Consider the following 23,798-nt stretch of genomic DNA (forward strand, 5'->3'; position numbering starts at 1 on the left):
GGCCAAGTCTCCCTGCCCACTGTACAAAATGTGCTTCACAGACGTTGTTTCATGTTGTAGAGATTGTGCCTTAAAAAAATAGCCACAAGAAGTTTTAAAGAAATCTTTATTTCACTTTTAAGACACATAACCAACACCAACATACGAATCAACAGGATGAGCACATGCTGAAATTCAATCTTCATGAAAATCAAGATTAAATCACAAAATGTTTGGTCTCATGTGTGTTTCTTTCCAGCTTTGACTCCGTGCAGTGAAACCTCTCCACTAAACAAAAAAATAAAACATCTCAGCAACTTTTTTTGTCACCTCCACAGCTCAACACGATACAAATATCACATCAAATGAATGTAAATACGTGTTTCATCTTCATTACAGGTTTTAATGGAATATGCAACAAACAGAATTAGGGCTGTGACATATCATATGATCTGTAATAATACTGGTATAAATGTTTACAAAAAAGTGTGTTTAGAGGAACATCATGTGTTTGCATTCACCACAATGAGTCAACCCCAGTCATGTCTCACAGCCAGAGCCATACGTCGGGCTCCAGTCACAGTTTGGTAGCTGAATGTTTGCAAAATATGCAAGAAAACTTTTCCCACTGAAAGTGAAAAAAGCAAACCTGTTACAACACTTTAAGCAAAAACACACTTGAGTACAACCGGGCTATGAAGGCACGTGAGCAGGAGATACCAGCAGCAGTGATGTGCGACCCAAAGGTAAACAAATGATTCAACCATGCATCACTGGAGCACTCGCGAGTTACATTTAATATAACAGCAAGAGCAGTCAGTGGATGGAAATTACTGATGTGCTACACGGTGGAAAAGCAGGAGGTTAAAAAGCTCGACCCAAGATGAAACAAACCAGGTAGAATTTTTTTCCTTATATGACAGAATTGTGCAGGCTCCTTAAGCATTACAAGGTTGTTTTAGATATTAAGCTAGAGTGTAAGCACTTGTAATACACTTTTCTTAAAACTTCCAGGAAAAACACCACTGAGGATACTTATGTGCTCATATTTCATGTATGCCGTGTCACTAACATTGCACTATAATGTTGTTCATAGAGTATTTAAAGGTAGAATGGGAAGCAGAGCCTTCAGCTTTTAAGATTAGACTTAAAACTTTCCTTGTTGCAGATGGGGGTCCCTCCCTGAGCCTGGTTCTGCTGGAGGTTTCTTCCTGTTAAAAAGGAGTTTTTCCTTCCCACTGTCGCCAAAACGCTTGCTAATAGGGGGTCATATGACTGTTTGGGTTTTCTCTGTTTTCATTGTATTATTGTTGGGTCTTTACCTTACAATATCATGCACCTTGAGGTGGCCACATTTTCACACTTTGAATTAGCTAAGCTGTCATCAGTGACAGTAGCTCACTGGAAGAGAAAGATGGAAAATCCTTCATTTACTTACACATATAAATGCTGCTGCCTGCCGAGCTGATAAAATGTACATTATTTTTTTAAACGTAAGTTTCTTGAAATATTATTTTGAGGCTATATCTCTCACCCCTACATACAATAAACAATACAGAGTTTTTTAATGAAGGAGGTCATCTGATCTGCTCTGATCTGGCTTCTCAGTGGACTGCTTCATCTGACAGTTCTCCCACTTTTAACTAGTGTGAATCCTCATGTGTCTTTGTAACTGTATCCTCTGAATGAAGCTTTTCCCACAGGTGCTACATGAATGAGGCTTCTCACCTGTGTGAATTCTCATGTGAGTTTTCAAGTTTATCATCTGACTGAATTCCCTCCCACAGGTGCCGCAGGAGTGCAGCTTCTCACCTGTGTGGCTTCTCTGGTGTCTCTCCAGTGTTGGTTTCTGACTGAAGCTTTTCCCGCAGGTGCTACAAGAATAAGGCTTCTCACCTGTGTGAACTGTCATGTGCTTTTTGAACGTTGATTGGTCTCTAAATTCTTTTCCGCAGATGCCACAAGAATACGGCTTCTCACCTGTGTGGATTCTCATGTGAGTTTTCAAGTTTATCATCAGGCTGAATCTTTTTCCGCAGGTGCTGCAAGAATGTGGCTTCTCACCTGTGTGAACCCTCATATGTCTCGTTAGTTTGGATCTATACTCAAAGGTTTTTCCACAAATCTCACATTTCACAAACTTTTTACTTGTGTCAGTTTTACGCTGACTCTCTGACACAGGAAAGTTGTCTTGCTGATCTCTGCTCTCTGGTTCAGGAGAGCTGTAAGAAAGGAGACGTTCACTGTCCAGCTCTGGCTCACTTTCCTCATAAGTAGGAGCCACCATGAAGATAATAATGCCTTCAGTCTCCTGCTTCACTACAAGCTGATCTACGTCCTGACTGGTGCAAGGTTCCTCCTGTTCCTCTTTTATCTGTGGAAGCTCTGGATCCTCCTGCTCGAGGCTGAAGTTTCTCTCCTGGTCCCCAAAAACCAGTTCCTCCTCACATTCATGCTGTTGTGGGAAAGCTGAGGTGACAAATGGACAAAATTACTTGTCTTAGATAAATATAGAAGTATAACAAGAATGACTACTCGGCAGTGGTGTCTACAGCTGTCCATTTCCAACTCTACAACAGAGTTTAATCAAAATGTCATCAGAAATATCATCATATCATTTACCCAGACCTGGAAACTGTTAAAATAAGATTTCATGCACTCACTTCTAACACGTTAGTAAATTTCTATGCACCAATTTTCACAGTTTGTCCACCAATTACTGTTGGAAACATGTTTATGTAAATGATAAGACAAACATCAGACAGAAGGGGAAATTTAAAAGTAGGATTAAAATATGGGGATAAAAAGCAGCGAAGCTCTCAGAAAACCTCTACTAACAATCAGCTGAGTTTATTTAAACACTGGCCTTGAAGAACTCTGATGTGTTTACAAAATATCTTTATTGAATGAATGAATTAAAGTCATATTAATTTTTAGGTAAGACCATTACGGTTTTACATACCCCTGCTGTGTAAGTTCATTTCAGGTTTCCAGATGTTATCCAGCTGTCTGAGCTGCTCTTCTTCAGTCCAGATGAGGCCTTCGTCCTCCTGTTTGAGTACAATCTTTTCTACGTCATCACTGATGCAGAGTTCCTCCTCTTCCTCTTTGATCTGTGGAGGATCTGGGCCCTCCTGGTCCAGACTGGAGTTCCTCTCCTGGTTGGAGACCTGCTGGTCATACAGGCCCTCCTCTTCCTCACACTTCATGTTGCTGCAGGAGATCTTGAGGAACAAAGGGTCACTGAGGAAAAAGGTTAATAATGTGATGACAGGAAAACACATCTGAGCAAATATAGTCCACTCTGAGCATGTCCTCATATGTGAGTGAAATTGAAACTGTACAAATGTGAAAAATGAAAGTGTAAGTTACTCTCGAGCTCTGATACTCTTATTAGGAAAGTACAAATCATTCAGGTAGCTGCTGCCAGCTTCAAGCTGCAAGTAAATGTTTTTCATTGTTGTAGATTAAAACGAAAATCATTGGTCACTGTTCAACTGTAATTTATTGTTTTATAAATCATTTAGTAAATCTTATCAACTGTTCTTTACAGGCTGGCGTTTTCCCTGTTTCTCTGAGATGTACTGTAATTGCAAGAAAAATAACTGTCATATATATATATATATATATATATATATATATATATACAGGGAGTGCAGAATTATTAGGCAAGTTGTATTTTTGAGGAATAATTTTATTATTGAACAACAACCATGTTCTCAATGAACCCAAAAAACTCATTAATATCAAAGCTGAATGTTTTTGGAAGTAGTTTTTAGTTTGTTTTTAGTTTTAGCTATTTTAGGGGGATATCTGTGTGTGCAGGTGACTATTACTGTGCATAATTATTAGGCAACTTAACAAAAAACAAATATATACCCATTTCAATGATTTATTTTTACCAGTGAAACCAATATAACATCTCCACATTCACAAATATACATTTCTGACATTCAAAGACAAAACAAAAACAAATCAGCGACCAATATAGCCACCTTTCTTTGCAAGGACACTCAAAAGCCTGCCATCCATGGATTCTGTCAGTGTTTTGATCTGTTCACCATCAACATTGCGTGCAGCAGCAACCACAGCCTCCCAGACACTGTTCAGAGAGGTGTACTGTTTTCTCGCCTTGTAAATCTCACATTTGATGATGGACCACAGGTTCTCAATGGGGTTCAGATGAGGTGAACAAGGAGGCCATGTCATTAGTTTTTCTTCTTTTATACCCTTTCTTGCCAGCCACGCTGTGGAGTACTTGGACGCGTGTGATGGAGCATTGTCCTGCATGAAAATCATGTTTTTCTTGAAGGATGCAGACTTCTTCCTGTACCACTGCTTGAAGAAGGTGTCTTCGAGAAACTGGCAGTAGGACTGGGAGTTGAGCTTGACTCCATCCTCAACCCGAAAAGGCCCCACAAGCTCATCTTTGATGATACCAGCCCAAACCAGTACTCCACCTCCACCTTGCTGGCGTCTGAGTCGGACTGGAGCTCTCTGCCCTTTACCAATCCAGCCACGGGCCCATCCATCTGGCCCATCAAGACTCACTCTCATTTCATCAGTCCATAAAACCTTAGAAAAATCAGTCTTGAGATATTTCTTGGCCCAGTCTTGACGTTTCAGCTTGTGTGTCTTGTTCAGTGGTGGTCGTCTTTCAGCCTTTCTTACCTTGGCCATGTCTCTGAGTATTGCACACCTTGTGCTTTTGGGCACTCCAGTGATGTTGCAGCTCTGAAATATGGCCAAACTGGTGACAAGTGGCATGTTGGCAGCTGCATGCTTGACTTTTCTCAGTTCATGGGCAGTTATTTTGCGCCTTGGTTTTTCCACATGCTTCTTGTGACCCTGTTGACTATTTTGAATGAAACGCTTGATTGTTCGATGATCACGCTTCAGAAGCTTTGCAATTTTGAGACTGCTGCATCCCTCTGCAAGATATCTCACTATTTTTGACTTTTCTGAGCCTGCCAAGTCCTTCTTTTGACCCATTTTGCCAAAGGAAAGGACGTTGCCTAATAATTATGCACACCTGATATAGGGTGTTGATGTCATTAGACCACACCCCTTCTCATTACAGAGATGCACATCACCTAATATGCTTAATTGGTAGTAGGCTTTCGAGCCTATACAGCTTGGAGTAAGACAACATGCATGAAGAGGATGATGTGGACAAAATACTCATTTGCCTAATAATTCTGCACTCCCTGTATATATATATATATATATATATATATATATTCCTGTTTTTATGAAAAACTGAACACTTTCCATCTCACAGTACCATAGCAGATAAATACCAGTCAGGTTTCACAGCCAGTCATTGCACAGAAACAACCCAACTAAAGTCATCAGTGATTTGAGTTTCAATCTTAGTTCTACTTGACACTGTTGATCATGACATTTTAAATCAAAGGTTTCATGATTTAGTTGGTTTAACCAGACAGTTCTCAATTGGCTCTCGACCTTTGACCCAGTTAAACCTCTCAGGTCATCAGGTTCAGATCTTTTCACTGTTCCCAAAATCAGATGTAAGTGTGCTAAGAGTGTGTTCAGTTACTGTGCTCCTGTTCTTTGGAGCATGCAGCCATAGTTTGCCTGCTGTGGCTGCGTTTAAAACTAATAACTATGTTTCCATGCTTTGTGAATAACACTGACATCTGTGAGATTTGAGATGGATTTAGTTCGAGTTAAGACTGTTTATTAGAAAAGTCGAAGTCCTTATAATCTAATTTCAGTTATTTTACAAAGTTATTTTAAAAACTTCATAATTTTCTTGAACCCAAATATAATTCAGTTGAAAAATATATATTTTTAAAAAGTGGTGAGCATGGTGGGGGAGTCACGATGGTCTTGTAGGGAGTCAGACCCTGATTAAGGGGTATTTTTGAAAGTAAAGCCCATCTCTCAAAAGGAACCGGCGGTTCCTGCCGGCCTGCCTCCACCTCGGGAAGTCTGTGGGTGCAGACGGAGGTGAGGAGCCCCACAGGCGGCAGAGGACTGTCTGTAGCCCCGGAGTGAGGGACAGAGAGCCGAAGCAGACAGCGAACTGTGGCACAGTGCAGAAAACAGAAGCTTTCCCTCCCTGCCTCCTTTATCTTAATCTTCTAAATAAATCTTCTGTAAAGGCACTTTCTCTCGGTCTCAAGGTTTGTTTAATGCTAAAAGTTTACCGTAAAAAAGAGACGCACTTGTGTGATTAGCCGCTCCCTGATTTCAGTATGTTAGCCTACAAGCTGAGCTCTGATCAGGTCCTACATGAGTTGTATTCTTGTGTTAGTCCACTGAGACCATCGCAGTTTTACCTGTTATGCGTAACTTTATCTCGGGTTTCCGGCTGATATCCAGCAGTCTCTGCTGAAGGTTGATCTCATACTGGACGATCAGACGTTCTGTTAACCTCAGAGCAGATTTCTTCTGCAGCAGTCAGTCAGTCTCTCCACTATTGCTTCAAACCCTGAAATGTTTCTCAGTCGTAGCACCAAACTAAACTCTTCCAGCTAACAGTCCATCACACATGAAGCTAGCATCCATCAGAGCCTGTGAGCAGCACGAAGCAGCGCCCCACTTCAGCAGCTGCATCCTTCGTAGGCCGTGAAGGCCGAACCGAGCGGCTTTAAATGGGACGGCCTCGCTTACGTCGCGCTGCTCCTGTTGCCTAGCAACCGCCACAGAAACCGAGAGACGTTCACTGACAGGTACAAGGTCCTTAAGCTCGGTCCTTGTAGCCAAAATGAACGTTAACAAGAACTACAGCTAGTGTGACTTGCATGTTTCACATTAAAAAGAAAAATATATCAAAAAGTGGAATTAAAATAAAAAATATTTATTCATTTTCATTTCATTTATGCCTTTAATTCTACTACATCTCTGAGACAAATATTCCTCTTTAAATATACTGCACCAACTACAATCGTTTGAAACCTTTAGTTGCCTATATTTAATTGTAATATCAGATAATTGTACGCATGTCTAGAGGTAATTTTGAATGCTTCTGACAAAATTAAGGTACCATTTGATGAGATTTTTACTGTTAATGTTAAACCATAGTGTTTGCTGATACTCTGTTCCTACTGTTTGTTCTCATCAATAGTCCTGTTCTGTTTTTAACACTGTGTGCTGAAGCTGAAATAAATATTTCAACAGTGTTAGATGATAGAGCTCCAAACTAAATAACTGACTAACTAATGATGCTTTGATCCAGTTTACCATGATCTATGACACAATGCACTTTATGATTAAGGGTTTATTCAGCCTAAAAACATGGCAGAATATAAAACTGTCATGATCCTGGGCCATTTTGACCCAGCATTTTGAGTTTTAGTTTATTTCTATGTTTAAGTCCTTAGGTTTATGTTTAAGTCCTTAGGTTTTCTAAGTTCATTTCTATCGTACCTAGGTTGTTATTATAGTATTATAGTTAGTCTGTGTATTTTCACTCATTTTCCTCAGATCGTCTGTGTTGTTTCCATGCCATGTCTCCAGGATTATGAATTCATGCCAGGTTTCTATGTCTATGTCCAAGTCCATGTCCATGTTCCAGGCTTTTGTTATGTTTAGCTCACCCAGTTTAGGTCACGATAGTTTTGCCTGTGCCCATTGTTTTGTATTCTAAGATCAGCCTTTAATAAACAGCTTGTTTCAGTTAATAATAAGTTTTGTTTATTTTGTGTGTCTGCATTTGGCTTCTCTTCTTCACTGCATACAGTCTGCCTTTACCAGACTGTAACATAAACAGGTGGACAAACTGAGCTGAAGTACTTTGGCTTCCTCTACATCCCTGTTATCAGGATGAAGGCACTCTCTTGTGTTGTGCATCAGTTTCAGATTTCACTTGTTAACCTTCAGGAAGACAAAATTATACTGAGCCTTCAGCAGCTTCAACATAATCAGTAAAGACAGATTTAAATATGTGTAATATCACACTGTGTCAGTTTGTTCACAGGAGTCACAACCTGTAACACTGATGCTGCATTCAGGACCATGGAAAGATGGGAGAGAAGTGTCACGGACCCGGCTCTGGGGACTCGGGGTCCGTGGGCAGTGGGGACTATGACTGTTGTTGTTGTTATTGTTGTTGTTGTTATTATTATTATTATTATTATTATTATTATTATTATTATTATTATTATTTGGTGTGTTGTCTGCACTGCCCCTTGGCACATCTGTATGTAGGCAGAGATGTGTATGTGTGTGTGTGTGTATGTACTGCCTTTCTGCTGTGGCCAAGTTACAGGCACCTTCAGCCCTGGGGGCGTGGCCTAACTTGAGGGCTGGCCACACCCGAAGTCCTGGCCGCACACCTGCTCCTCATCTGGGCTCGTCGGGGGAGCTATTTAGATGAGCGATGGAGCTTCCACCGACGCGGGATTATTGCGTTTGACTACACGTCAGTCTTCAAGCAAGTCAAGTCAAGTCAAGTCAAGTCAAGTCAAGTCAAGTCAAGTGAAGTGTGAGTGTGAGTGTATGCCTGCTGGGATAAGTTGTAACAGCTGCCTCTATTGTTTTCCCCTCAGGAGGAGTGTGGGACGAGAAGGAGCAGTGAGCACGGGGAGTGCAGGGACACTGGGGCAGAGAGCACTACACGGGGACTTTTGAGAAGAAGACACTGGGAGTCTGGGAAACTGGGGATTGATTGTTGTTTACTGCACCACCTCGTAAATAAACACTGTTGCACTGAAGAGTCCGGCGTTTGGGTCCTATTTCCCCATCTCCCCACGGTCTGCCAGCCAGACCGTGACAAGAAGAGTTCTGAGTTTACGAATATCACAGATCACTTCAGAGTTGGAAACTGTGGAGCAACTTTACTGGTGATTGTTTAATGCATCAAAAATGTCTTTAATTAGATAGTAAAACAAAACTAATTTCTTTGTAATGTAAAGATGTTTTAGTGAAGAAAGTTGAATCTGCTCTAACATTGAGCTCTGAACCTGTGGTGTTTCAGGAGAAAACCTAAAGGAGGAGAACGAAAACTTCAGTTATTTTCTCAGGTTAGCTTAACATTTTTTTGTCAGATTTGAGTGAGAGTGAGTGAGGAAAAAAAGTGTTCAAAGTTTTATTTATAAGAAGAATTGTTCCAACATTTGACAACATTTAACGAATTATCTGCTCATTGATTATAATCATGATAATTACAATTTTTTTTTTTAACACCTCTGATAGCATATTGTGAAAATAACAAAATACTTGTCTTGCTAAACAGAAAAATGTAAATGTAATTATAGATTTTAAAAAAAACAACAACAAATGTACAAAGTGAGGAGAACAAGGCCCATGAAGTGGAAGAGAAAAAACAAAACACAAATACATCAAAACAAATATTTTCAACAAACATTTAAAGGACAGATAAGTTTAGATTTTTATATAGAGAAATACTTTTTGTAAATAAAAATGATTATGAGCAGTGATAGCCGGCATGGCTAAAAAGTCACAGGAAAGATCTCCAAGTAAAATTCAGATTTGAACCCACGACAATATGAAGAACTTCAGTCTATTTCTGTGTGATGAACTCAGCAGATACTCCAGGAAAGTGATGCCTCAGTCCAGCATAGAGCGGCTGAGTGAATGTGGTCTGGACTCTGTGGAGGAGAGTCATGGTTTCAGAGACGCTGTAGAAGGACAAAATACCTGCTCTGTGATCCAGGTACACTCCTACTCTGGAGGAACGAGGACCTGAGATAGGAGTTTCAATGTTGTTGTACAAAAATGTATAACTGTTGTTGTTACAATCTAATGGCCAAGATTTATCATTACGCCCAAGCCAGCATTCATTCCCAGTCCCTACTCTGCTGATTTTCTTGTATGCGACTGCTACATAAACTCTCCCTCTTCACTCCACCTCCCAGTAACAACGTCCAGTGAGACTCTCTCTACTCAGGACCTGACACCATTCAGTAAATCTCTCTGGAGGATTAAAATAAGACTGTGGGTGGCCCATTTGTGTTGCTTTACTGTTCTCCTCTGATATTAGCAGCCATGTGTTTGCTGTGTTTGGATCCAGTGTGATTTCACATGACTATTTTAAGAATTCAGCTCTGGTCTTTGGAGAGTTATCAGCTTGATTCGTACTACATCAAAGATTGTTTCACAATTAAAAAGACTCTTCAGTCTTTTTTTTCTAAATAATCTCACACTTCCAAGTTTGTCATTTAAATGTGCTAAATAACTTTTTCTGTTCTTTAGAACAATTCAAATAATCCAGATGAACAGAAAATATCGTCAGGACACAGATTGTTTTTAAGTTTTTTTTTTTGTTGTAAAAAGAAGACATTTCCAAACAATTTCTATAAAATAAAGCCAAATATATACTCTAAGACATATATTAATACATATATACATATATTGCATATATACATATATTAATAAAACATAATATAGGATCTAATATAATATTATCTGTATTTGATTGGATTACATTTATGTCATAATGTAATCTGGCGGGCCTAAAATGCAGAATTCCCTTGTGAAGGTTAAGCGATTTTAATTATAGTGATTGTGGAATTTTGTTCCATGCATCCAGACTTTACAATCTTCAGTGTTTCCAGAACAGAATCTCTTCTCACAGCCATACAAACACACTCTCTTGTAGAATCCACTGGGACGTGCAAAACTGAGAATATAAAAATTGGAAATATTCAAGATTGAAAAACAGATCATAACTTGCAGAGACAAAAGAAAGGAGGAGGAAAATACCGAGTGCTAGAATTTTTCCCCCCTCCGCGAATCGCTACCTTATTGTGGTGGAGGGGTTTGTGTGTCCCAGGAATCCCAGGGGCTATGTTGTCCAAGGGCTTCTGCCCCCTGGTAGGGTCTCCCGTGGCAAATTGGTCCTGGGTGAGGGACCAGACAAAGAGCAATTCAGAAGTCCCATGAGAAGAACGCCAAAGGAACAGTTCACCCTGCCTGGGATAGGTTTATCGGGGCCCCGCCCTGGAGACAGGCCCGGGGAGGGTGTCCGAGGGTGAGCATCTGGTGGCCAGGCCTTAGTCCACACAGCCTGGCTGAGCACAGCCCGAAAAAGGGGCATTGAATGTCACCGTGGATCAGGTAGCGGGGAAGGATGCTGGACAGGTCTGGCGTGCCTGTAAGGTTGCACTGGGGACGTCTGGCAGAGGCCCCAGTCTGTGAGATCTTCAACGCACACCTCCGGCAGAGCTTCAGCACCATTCAGAGGGAGATTGGGGACATTGAGTCTGAATGAACCATATTCAGCACCTCCATTGCTGAAGCCGCTGCACTGAGCTGCGGCCGCACAATGGTTGGTGCCTGTCGTGATGGTAAACCCCGAACCAAATGATGGATACCAGAGGTGAAGGGAGCCACCAGGCTGAAGGAGTCCTATAGGGCAGGTGTCCCCAACCAGCAGGCCACGGACTGGTACTGGTCGATGAGTCGTTTGGTAACGGGCTGCAAGAGTTAAGGCTCGGGTGTGAAATTCATGGTTTTCAGGGTTTTTATCGTTAACTCGATTTCTCTGGGTCTTTTCCCGTGTTGTAGTTGTGTGTCTTATTTTGAAAGAAACATTTACGCGTTACCATAGCGACCAGAGAGCATTAAAGGGCAGAGAGGAGGATGTTACTCTCAATGTTGTTGCCGCATTTCAGGAGGACGCTGCTAATAAAGTTACACAATTTCACAGTGAATTTGTGTTTATTATTATATTTACAAAATACCACAGTTTTTGTTTTGGTCCTATCATTTTTTTTTTTTTGTATTTATCTGCGACACCTTAAAGGCTGGTCCATGAAAATATTGTCTGATATTAAACCGGTCCGTGGCGCAAGAAAGGTTGGGGACCACTGCTATAGGGCTTGGTTAGTCTGTGGGACTTTGGAGGGAGCTGAGGTACCGACAGGCCATGTGAAACATGGCTCAGGCAGTGGCTGAAGCAAAAACTCAAGTGTGGGAGGAGTTCAGAGAGGCCATGGAAAAAGACTTTCAGACTGCCTCGAAGAGATTCTGGCAAACTGTCAGGCGACACGGGAGGGGAAGGCTGTGCTCCAGCTGCACTGTGTACAGTGCAGGTGGAGCGCTGCTGGCTTTGACTGAAGAATTTGTTGGTTGGTGGAAGGAATTCTTCGAGGACCTCCTTAATCCCACTGGCACGTCTTCCATGGAGGAAGCAGAGTCTGGGGATGAGGGGGGAGGACCCGCCAATCTCTGGGGCAAGGTCACTGAGGCAGTTAAACAATTCCTTAGTGGCAGAGCCCCTGGGGTGGATGAGATCTGCCCTGACTACCTGAAGGCTCTGGATGTTTTGGGGCTGTGTAGGTTGACATGCCTCTACAATGTTGCGTGGAGATCAGGGGCGCTACCTCTGGATAGAATTTTTAGGCGTAGCCAAGTGGTGGAAGGCCTTCACCTGGGTGGTCTCAGAATCTCTTCTCTGCTTTTCGCAGATGATGTAGTTCTGTTGGCTTCATCAGGTGATGGCCTCCAGCTCGCACTGGAACAGTTCACAGCCAAGTGTGAAGTGGTGGGAATGAGAATTAGCACCTCCAAATCTGAAGCCATGGTCCTCAGCCAGAAAAGAGTGGGGTGCCCGCTCCAAGTCAGGGACAAGTTCCTGCCCCAAGTGGAGGAGTTTAAGTATCTCTGGGTCTTGTTCACAAGTGACGAGAGAAGGGAACGGGAGATCCACTGACGCATTGGTGCTGCGGCTGCAGTGATGCAGATGCTGTACCGGACCATTGTGGTGAAGAGAGAGCTGAGTGTAAAAGCAAAGCTCTCAATTTACCGGTCCCTACCCTCACCTATGGTCACGAGCTGTGGGTAGTGACCAAAAGAATGAGATCCCAGATACATGCGGCAGATATGAGCTTCCTCCAAAGGGTAACTAGCCTCTCCCTTAGACATAGAGTGAGAAGTTCAACCATCCGGGCGGGGCTCAGAGTAGAGCCGCTGCTCCTTCACATCGAAAGGAGCCAGTTGACGTGGTGCGGGCATCTGACAAGTATGCCTCCTGGGCTCCTCCTGGGTGAGGTTATCAGGGCATGTCCCACTGGAAGAAGGCCCCGGGCAGACACAGGACACACTGGAGAAGTGTTTCAGCCCAGGTTAAAGGTGATCACTCGTTACAGCTTTGCATTGTTTTGCAGTGACTTTTCTCTGTGACAAAAAGACCCAAACAAGGCAGCAAGGTTCCACAGTGCACCACATCAACATCCTGTATCAGGATAGACAGATCTTTTAGCCGTCCTCATCCTTCTGAAATTGATCCTGTCTCTCTGATCTTATCCACATTCAGAAGTAGATGATTTCTCTCAGAGCACTCTACAAAATTGTCCACTAGTGCTCTGTACTTTAGTTGTGTACTTTAGCAAAGCTAAAAAAATAAAAATATTCACGAATTTAGAAAATGACATCTTTCTGTTGAAACCAAATGGTGAATTGGATAATCTTTGCACAAAAAGCTAGTCATAAAATGGGCAAAGGTCGAAAAGAGTAAATTCTACACACACTGCAACCAAATAATTTTATAATTTTTTCTTTAAGATGTTAGTGTTTACACTTCAGATAAAAGAAGTTGACGTTTTCTCATCTGGATTCTGTCTTTACAACACTGTGAAGCTAAATTACAAAAGTATAAAAGTACAGAAGTACCAACCCATTCTGAAGTTTAATCTTTATTGAAAACTGTCAAAACACAAAAATGTTCCCAAGACTGAAATATTTAAATGTATTTATTTGAACACAAACTTTATATCATTGCTTTCCAATAGCCTTTAATCCTGTGTAATGAATTACTTTTCAAGCAACTTAAAGAAGTCCAGATGCTTTTCTTTCCAAGCTCCTTAGACTACGATGACCTGGATGACTGAGAACCTTCACAGACGAATTGCTTTTAGTGACAAGGAGCACAAAATAAATCTTGAAATTAAAATGCAATCAAATGAAAATCTCCACTTTTGATCTTAAAGCAAAAGTTTTTAGTTAAGAAAGGTAAAATAATTTCAAACACTAACACCCATGAAGTGGAAGAGAAACAAACATACAAATGCATCAAAAAATAAAATATTCACCAAACCTTTAAAGCAAGGAGAAGTTTAAATTTTCAAGTGGATAAATAATTTTGTAAATGAATAATCATCATGAGCAATGAAAACATCCATGGCTAAATAGACTTGGGAAAGAGCTCAACCTAAAAAACTGGAAAAACTCAAGAGACCAGCAAGAAGTTGTCAAGGCACCACCCATAATGTTTGACTGACAGCTGATTTCAGCACAGTGCAAAATGCCAAATCAATCAGAGAGACAACATGAATTTGGAATGAAATGAAATACAGATTTAAACCCATAACAATTTGAAAGACTTTACTCTATTTCAGTTTAATGAACTCAGAACTTGTTCCAACAGAGTAAAGCCAAAGTCCAGCATAGAGCGGCTGAGCGAATGTGGTCTGGACTCTGTGGAGGAGAGTCATGGTTTCAGAGACGCTGTATAAGGACAAAATACCTGCTCTGTGATCCAGGTACACTCCTACTCTGGAGGAACGAGGACCTGACATGGGTATTTCATTGTTGTTGTACCAAAATGTATAACTGTTGTTGGAACATTTTATTGCCCAAGATTTGTTATTACGCCCAAAAATACCTTCATTCCCACCCTCTGCTCTGCTGATATTCTTGTATGTGACTGCTACAATAACTCCTTTTCCTTTCCACTCCACCTCCCAGTAACAACGCCCAGTCAGACTCTCTCTACTCAGGACCTGACAATAAAAAGAAAACCTGTCTGGATGATCCAAATAAGACTGTTTTTGACTCATAAATTCTGCTTTTCTGTTCCCTCTTGTTAATAACAGCTGTTTTTGTGCTGTGTTTGGATCCAGTGTGATTTCACATGAATATTTTAAGAATCCAGCTCTGGTCTTTGGCTCTGCTGGTGGATCTGACAGTAAAACATCCACTTCAGTGACTGTCAGTGAGATGTTTGTCCATTCCTCTCTCAGAATGTCCTGTAGTTTATCTCTGACCGCTGACACAGCTGCTGTCACATCCTCAAAGTAGCTCAGAGGACGGATATTGATGCTGGATGAGTCTGTAGACTCACTGAGTGCTGATAGTGAGGGGTAGTTGTGTAGAAACTTGATGTGATCATCTGTGTGTGAGAGCTGCTTCAGCTCAGCATCTTTCCTCTTCAGCTCAGTGATCTCCTGCTCCAGCTTCTCCTGAAGCTCTTTGACTCGACTCACTTCAGTTTCCTGCTGGGATCTGATCTGCTGCTTCACATCAGAGCTTCTTTTCTGGATGAGATGGATCAGCTCAGTGAAGATCTTCTCACTGTGCTCCACTGTTTGATCAGCAGACTGATTGATGGCCTCCACCTCCTGTTGAAGCAGCTTCACATCTTTCTCTCTGTCCTGGATTCTCTGCTGGATGTTTTGTCGACTCACCTCCAGCTCTCTCTGCCTCTCAGTCCTTTCTGCTGCAGCTGAGACTGTGTCGTGGCCTTTATGTTCATCCACAGAGCAGAGATAACAGATACTCTGCTGATCAGTACGGCAGAACATCTTCATCACCTCATCATGACGAGAGCAGATGTTCTCCTGGAGCTTCTTGGAGGGCTCCACCAGCTTGTGTTTTTCAAAGGCAGGACATTCATAATGAAGCCTAACATGTTGTTCACAGTAAGAGATCACACAAACAAGGCAGGACTTGAAGGCTTTCATTCTTCTTCCAGTGCAGACATCACAGGCCACATCTTCAGGTCCAGCATAGCAGTGATCAGCAGGAGCAGCTTGGAGTCCAGTCTTCTTCAGCTGCTCAACTAGAATTGCTAACATGGTGTTTTTCACCAGGACAGGCCTCGGTGTGAAAGTCTGTCTGCACTGAGGGCAGCTGTAGGTTTTCTTCTTTTGCTCTTCATCCCAGAAGCTTTTAATACAGTTCATGCAGTAGCTGTGTCCACAGGGAATAGCCACCGGATCCTTCAGAAGATCCAAACAGATCGAACAAGCAAAGGTTTCTCGGTCCAGCTGAACTCCTTTCTGCACCATTTCTCCTCTCAGTGTCAGTGGCTTTGTTACTTTCACTTCCTTATAAATGAAACTACTCTGAGCTCTGATCTAAATAACATGTTTCTGTAGCGAATGGGACCTGTCAGCTCCTACACGTCACCACATGTTGGCTACACCCATCTTCAAACTGCAGCTCTGAAGGGGGAGGGAACACGGAAACGTGAACAGAGCGGAGGTGTTATGTAGTGGACCCACTTCGCGTGTTATCAGTCCATTCGTTATTAGCGGAAATCAGCCTTCTACACCTACTCGTTGAGGGTAGGAAGACCCACTCTCGCTGGATTCCGGTGGATACAGCAGTGTTTACGGGTAAGACGATTATAATGGACAGCGTTGATAAGGTCAGCGAGTGTCAGTAATGTTAATGTGGTTGTCTTAGTAATACAGCGAGTGCTGATATAACAGCTTTAAGATGCATTTGTAGATATTATTACGTGTTTTACAGTCTTTATGGTGCTAGCTTAAAGTTACGGTGTAAACGTTAGCTTATATTGTAGTAAAGAGATTACTGTTTAAACGATGTCAGGACAGAAATATAAGCTTCTGCCATGACCAGTGTTGGGCAAGTTACTTTGAAAAATTAATTAATTATAGTTTATAATTACTTCTTCAAAAAAGCAACTGAGTTAGTAATTGAGTTACAAGATTCTAAAAGTAATTAATTACTAGGAAAAGTAACTATCACGTTACTTTTAAAAAAAGTTTAATGCTCTGGGGTCCAGGGTATAATTGGCCGTTTTTGACTACTTTTGATTTTCCCTCTACATTTCACCTTTAAACACTAATTACTTTGCCTCGTTTGGTATCATTCTTTTCAGCACAACCTCACATGTCTGAATTTACAGTTATTTTGGGGGTGCTGAAGCACCCCCAAAATGAATCAAAGCACCCCCAAAGATTTCTTACTTTTTTGACAATATTTGCTGTTTGTGTGACACACTACTAAAAATATAAAAAGCATACAGTACGTGGTTGAGACGTAACATTTTAACAACAAAAGTATAGATACCCCCCCTCCCAAAATGGTTTGTTCCAGCTCGCCTCTCCCCTACTCTGGCTCTAGCGCCCTTGCTGCTAGAGCGATGGTGGCTGAGATGCAGCGGAGCGGAGGTCTAAGTGCCTGACTTAAAACAGGACATATTAGCTGCATTTAACCTTAAGTTACTCTTTATATAGTTAGGTAGGAGTCAGACCATGTTTCTTTTTAGCTGAAAAACATTACAACAGGTAACCTGCATTGTTGAAAACGTGTTTTCCGACGATGTTTGCTACCCTACAATCCGTCCTGCTCTGTAGTAAAATCATCAAAATTTCACCTTCCTGTTGCTCCCATTGAAATGTATACAGCCTATTTAAAATCTAAAACTTAAAGTTCTCCGTAGCCTATTGTTGTTACCACTGTCCTGTTTGAAATGGATACTAACTAGCTAACTGACTGGATGCCCATTAACCTTATAACTTCTGTTGTGTGTGTGTGTGTGTGTGTGTGTGTGTGTGTGTGTGTGTGTGTGTGTGTGTACAGAGAGGCAGCCAGGTTCATAATGGATATAAGGAAGTTTTTTCAAAAAAAGGAGCCACATTCAGGTAAAAGTGTAAAATCAAATGATCCGTTAATCAAGAATAATGTTGGATCAGTGTTTCAATATTTATCTTTTATTAGATATACATGCGGTTTGGTTATTTGCCTTTTGGTTGAAAGTACACTGAGAGAGGACTTTTTGTTAGTGATCTTAATAGAATTTTTTTCATATTAATGTAATTTTTCATCTAATTGAATACAATCTATTTGTATATGATTGTCAGTCCGAAGAGGGAGAGAGGAAAGAGGGAACGTGAGGAGAAAGTAAGAACCAGGAAGAACCAGGTAAGAAAACAGACAGGGAACAGTGACAGGCAAAACAGAAACTGTTAAACTGACAAAGAAAAAAAAAAACAAATTTTACTCACACAATCTGGAAGTTGTGTCCTTCCTATATTAAAGCTGCTATACAGAATCTGCAAAACAAACTGGGTTGAAACATTTTTGACCCTCTTTAACAACATTCCAACTTCACGTTATTATTGATTGGGGAGATTAAAATTAATTATATATTTTTATGTGGTTCAGCCACAAGTCTACTAAAACCTCAGCCAGTAATAGGTAGGCCAACTTTTGGACCGTCCAGTTGTCTGTATGACTGCCGCAGTACGTACGTGAGGAGCTGTAAAGAGAAGCAGATGCTCTGTTTATATTCTAAAAATGTTTTAAGCTTGTTTCAAAGATTCTGTACAGCAGCTTTAAATGTTTTCCAAAAGCACACATACACTTATCAGTGTTTCTCAAACTTTTTACAGTGTGTACCACCTGATAAAAATGTCAAGCTCTCCTAAGTACCACTATGAAAGCATGAAACTCATAAATCTTATGAATCTAACGCAAAATTAGTATTATTAAATTGGTCAAATTAGTATCTGCAGTAAAGATTTTTTCATGCATGGTATACATTCTACCACAGGCAAAGTTGCCTCCATTTTTATATATATTTTTTTATATTTTGTAATAATTTATTTGTAATAATTTATTCTGTTTTGGGAGTGTTTTTTATGTATCTGTATTATATTATACATGCATATTAAAAGTGAATCTCTGTCCAAAAAATGCACTCAGTTTACTTTTTACTTACTATGAGCATCACTCATTATTCTCCCCCAGTAATTAAGGTTATGATATGTTGTTTTTTTTTATTCCAATCCATTCTTCTTTTGCAGCATTTAAATAACCTTTATCAGATTTGATGGTTTTGTTACAGACAAAAGTGTTTTGCTTTTCTTTCACAAATGTGGGGATTAAATTGTGTTAAAAACAAACAAAACAGTGATGTCATGTTTTGTGATGAGGACCCAGGCACAGAGAGACTTGATGAATTTAAGAATCTTATGATTTAATAAAGAAATTTGCAGACTTGCACAGAGATGGAAAAATTATGATGACTGATAACGGAGACGAAGACAACAGACGACGAGGACAGGGAGGATGCAGAGACTGACAGAGACAGGGAAGAAGTCTCATTGTGACGAGTAAAGTGTATCTTGGCTGGCTGGGCAGCTCTCTGGGTGCTCAACACCCCAAAGCTCTGATCCTAGAATCGCCCCTGAACCAAACCATGTCCATGCTAGCCCCTCGTTTAGAAATAAGGTCCTTGATTTGTTTTGACTGGTCTTTGTCTTTTCAACTTTGCCACTACAACGTCCTCTTAAGCAGTGATAATGCATTTCCACTTCTAACTAAATGGTGTACATTGCTGAGTTTGTATATTATAAAAACACATGTATGGGGCATGTTAAAGAAATATAGTCACTCCCAGTAGCGGTTTTTGATACGGGCGACACGGGCTGTTGCCCGGGGCGGCATCACGGGCATCGGCAAAAATAAAAAAGTAAAAAAAGCTCGTACTCATGCTGCCCCGACGTCATGCCAGCGCATACTGGGAATGTCGTAGGCACCGATCGGTTTTCTATCGCCCATTTGCTGGGAGTAAGGGCGCCCTCCGTTTGCGAGGTGCGCCTGCTGCTTGCGGCACAGGAAGGAGAGGGCGGGGCGGCGGGGGATTCTCTGGCTGGAGCAGCATCTAATAACCAACTCGCAAAATAAAACAAAATAAAAACAAACCAACAAACACGAAAACACCAGACATTATGATACAGACTTATAATTTGCACCGATGTTTTTTCAAAATTCTGTGAGCGCGAGAGCCCTCGGTGCGCCTGCTTGCTGCTGAAGTCAAAGTAAACTTTATTGTCATCTCCGCTACATACAGTCCAGTATATAGAGAGACGAGATGACGAGGCTCCAGTTACAGCAGTGCAAGTAAACAAACAATAAATATAAGACGAGTAAGAAAATAAATATACACTTTAGGACACGGGATAAAGGGATCAATAGCAATTTAAAATTTAAATTTTATAGTTTGATGATTTAAAGTCTCACACACAACCCGTCGAAAGGGCAGGGGGGCGGCTGCTTCCAGATAGAGCACATTTCATTCATAATGTTGTAAATCCAAGCCCATTATGTACTCATGATGCGAAATCTCAGAAATAAACCTTAGACAAAGTGAATCTGTTAACTATGGTGTAGGTCTATTAGGTTATGTTGTGGTGATTCTCGGGTTGGGGAACGGGTGTTCGTGCTGGAGTGCAAAATTAAAACCAAGATAGACAAGAAAAGTTCAAAGCCATCAGGTGCTCAGTTTACATAAAAAGATACAAGTAGAGGAGGAGAAACAAGCAAAAGATACAGGTAAGCAGATGTGTCATTGGATAATGGCAGGTCATCCTGAAACAATCAGAATCAGAATACTTTATTAATCCCTAAGGAAATTATGTGGGTTACAGTTGCTCCAAGATGAAATTGTAAAAATAGCAACAGTAACAGACTAAACTCCAAACAATACATTATGTTACAGATTTTAATATTAATTAGTCATTGTCAATTGTTGACTTGTCCTGTTCTCATTGTATGACGAATTATGATGGCTGTCTGGTAGCTGTTTGCATACTATGCATACTCTCTCTCTTCATATGTGTGTGTATGTTTCTCTGGCGGAATTCAGTATGGTTCCGACAACAGTTTTATGTTTGTTATGTTTTATGTACAATCCTTAATATTCACACACACACACACACACACACACACACACACACACACACACACACATAAAACTTTATGTGTGTGTGGGGGGGATGTTCGCCCAGGGCGCCAAACAGGCTAGGACCGCCACTGGTAACTCCCCTCAACAGACTTCCGGTGCAGAGTTAAATAATGATTGTAAATATTTAAAAAATAAATAAGTGAAAAATAAAATCCCACACCCAAATTATCTGGGCCTGGCAGAGGTGATTGAGGTGTTGTTGTAAACCCTGATGGGTTTCAGTGAAATCTAAAATATTGATATTGCTGCTCTTTTGGAAAGGCTGCCATGGGTCTCTAATTCAAGAGTTGCATTTTCCAGACACACTTGACACATCCAAACAACCTGCCAGGTGTTTACCTTCTTTATCCTCACCTTTCCCAGGCCTGGTTATGTTGCAGGTTTCTTCCTGTTTTCTCACCACTGTTGCCAAGTGCTTGCTCATAGGGTACTGTTGAATCATGAGGAGTGTTCCTCTAATAGCGATATTAGACTTATTAAATGCCTTGAGATGACTCTAACTAACTAACTTAAAAAGATAAAAGCTTTCTTCAGTTTGAGCAAAAACTTGTAAGCGAAAGCAGCTTAAACTGAGCAAAGGTCTGGGGGTGCTCAATGTTGTTTCTTTTTGCTGCCCACACATGTAACCAACACTGCTCCACTATTTAGTTTTTCTCATTAGTAATGAAAAACTGTCTAAAGCAAATCCTGTGCTCCTCTGACTATGGAGCTGCGATGAGCTGTGTGGCCACAACTTTGAGGTCGTGTTGGTTAATTTCTACCATCTAGTGGCGAAAGCTGTTTAATACAGCTTTATTTGGTTTAAGCTTGAAACTGACACCTGAGTCACCCTGCAGCCAGCAGGAATGCATTTTAGATGCATCTTCATATATCCTGAAATTGTTCAACTTATTCAGACATACAAACATGACAACATTTCGCTTTGTAAAGTTGATGGTACTTTGAGTTTTGTATTTTAGATTATCATTTGGACTTTTTGTCTTTAGTTCTGGTTACTTTTGTATCCTGGGTTCTCTTTACATTTTGAGCACTGGTTTGTATTTACTTGTTTGGGGTGCAGCTTAGTATAGCCTCCTCAGTCTACTTTTGTTTCTTGTTAAGAATTTGTCTCTCTCCCATTTGTTGTTCCTGTTTTAATTTGATACACAGTTGTTTCTTGTGTCTTGCATTTGACACAACAAGACAAGCTTCCTTTGTCTCTTTGTTCTTGATTAATTTCAGATGTTTTTGTTTCCCAAGTGTTTCCTTTCCCCTCTCGTTAGCTGTGTATGTAATATATTGCGTCAGTTTCCGTTTGTCCTTTGGCAGAGAGTCAGTTTGTCATTTCTCTGTTTGGTCCCAAGAGTTTAGATTCTGCAGCTTTCATGGAGTTGTAACCTAATTGGTTGGTTGGTTTTACCTTGGTTTTGTCTGTGGGTCTTGGACTTCGATAGTTTTTGCCACCCCTATTACCGACAAAATCAAAATAAAATGTATTAGAGTCAGGGTGGACATTGTTCTAGTTTTTTGTGTTTCTATTTTTTGAAACTATTGAAACAGTCTATTTGATGAACCACTTTTCAGTCCTCCAGCTGGTGGCTCGCGCTGCCAGGACACACTTCTTCCAGAGCAAACACTTTCAGTTCTCACAGAAGGAAAATCACTGATATATTAATGATGGTTCAGTTACACTCAATTATTTTTGTCATGCATATCGTCAGTTCCTCTCCTTGTAATTTGGGTCTTTCCCACCAGAGAGAAGGAAACAAGGAAGCAGCACAAGGAAAGAGGAATAAAAAAAAAAAGACAACAAAATAAAACATCTTCACTTTGTTGTCACAGCTCCACTGACTGTTTATCATTTTGTTACAGCCTGTCACATTTTCTGATCTCAGATGTCAAATAAATACATAGTGTTCATGAAAACTGTTTTATTTAGGCCTACTTTTAATGAAATTTAAACATGCACTTGAGTTTTTTGTTCTTTTTATTTATCACACATTAACGGTGAGGGACAGAAAGTTTGAATATGCAACCAATCATCTTACAAAAAATCTCACAAGACTAAGAGGTGCTCCTCACACTGTGGTTTGTATATTCATGCTGTGTTGCCTCTTTAGTACATAAAAAATGTAGGATAGACTCTTTCTCTGTCTATTAGATACATTTTTGAAATTGCAATTTCCCTCATGATGATCCTAATTAGAGAATCCTAGTGATCCTAATTAGAGAAATGAGAAAAGCCCTAAGTGTCAGAGAAAGCTGTGACTGTGAATCAGCATGAACACATACGGGACCTCCTCTAAGATGAGTGAAGCCATCATTAATTCTCCCTGTGCTTCCCCTACTGTGACAAATTAAACATACACTCAGTTTTCAGATTAAATATCTTCATGTCTAAAGCTGAGACAGTAATTTTGATACTTTCTGAAAGTTGTGATAACATATATTTCATAACATGCATGAAACATAAAGGTAAAGCTGGTACAGTTTAAATTCAAATGCAAATTTTAAAAATAAACTACATATTAAAGATTATTTGGTTCCCTTGTGATTGTCAACTGATTTGATGGAATTGTGGGTAATGTAGTTGGAAGAATTGTTTCAGCACTGAAGTTTGATTCATGTGTTATGAGCTGAGTAGCAGCAGCAGTGGTTTTTCAACCAAATCTATTCGTCCTTTTCTTCCCAGATATCCAGCCTGGGATCCTGGAGCCTGTCCTGGAAGCAACTAAATCCTGTCAGTTATAATACTAACAGCAGGTGATAGGAAGTTTTCCTGCCCACTATACAAACTCACTGGTAAAATACAGTCTTTGCTACAATAACACCTGTGTTCAGTTAACATTTAGGCCTAAACTACAATTTAAAAAGTGAATTTTTATACTTAGATTACCTTTTAAGTCCCAACTTTGAATCTTGTTTCAAAGTCTGGGTAACTCTAATGCGATTACTTTTAGCACTTGCAGATATGTATTTATTAAATGCTTTTAATTACACACTGTAATTTAGCTGTATGCATATATAAAGATATTTAATGTGCATAAAAAGACAATAAATATTAGTGTTAAAGTGTGATCAAAACATAAAATATTTAAAAAAAATTCACAATTTAAACTAATGACCTCCT

The 23,798-nt window shown here is 40.4% G+C and overlaps 2 protein-coding genes and 1 pseudogene across 2 annotated transcripts; all 3 read right to left on the reverse strand.

Moving 5' to 3' along the window:
• Positions 1-89: 89 nt before the first annotated feature.
• Positions 90-6,624, reverse strand: LOC146368164 (uncharacterized). Its single transcript, XM_084913722.1, has 3 exons — positions 6,285-6,624; positions 2,942-3,222; positions 90-2,448 (listed from the first exon to the last, which is right to left on the reverse strand). Exons 2-3 carry the CDS (start codon positions 3,186-3,188, stop codon positions 1,619-1,621), a joined length of 1,077 nt encoding a protein of 358 aa, XP_084769848.1. The 5' UTR covers positions 3,189-3,222; positions 6,285-6,624; the 3' UTR covers positions 90-1,618.
• A 2,397-nt stretch (positions 6,625-9,021) lies between these two features.
• Positions 9,022-12,669, reverse strand: LOC146368165 (tripartite motif-containing protein 16-like; annotated as a pseudogene).
• Positions 9,022-23,793, reverse strand: LOC146368166 (tripartite motif-containing protein 16-like). Its single transcript, XM_084913673.1, has one exon. The coding sequence runs from the start codon at positions 15,975-15,977 to the stop codon at positions 14,298-14,300; it is 1,680 nt and encodes a 559-aa protein (XP_084769799.1). The 5' UTR covers positions 15,978-23,793; the 3' UTR covers positions 9,022-14,297.
• Positions 23,794-23,798: the final 5 nt, after the last annotated feature.

The sequence above is a fragment of the Perissodus microlepis genome, chromosome 18, assembly GCF_051167445.1.
Source record: "Perissodus microlepis isolate ML-2025 ecotype Zambia chromosome 18, ASM5116744v1, whole genome shotgun sequence".
Classification (NCBI taxonomy): domain Eukaryota; kingdom Metazoa; phylum Chordata; class Actinopteri; order Cichliformes; family Cichlidae; genus Perissodus; species Perissodus microlepis.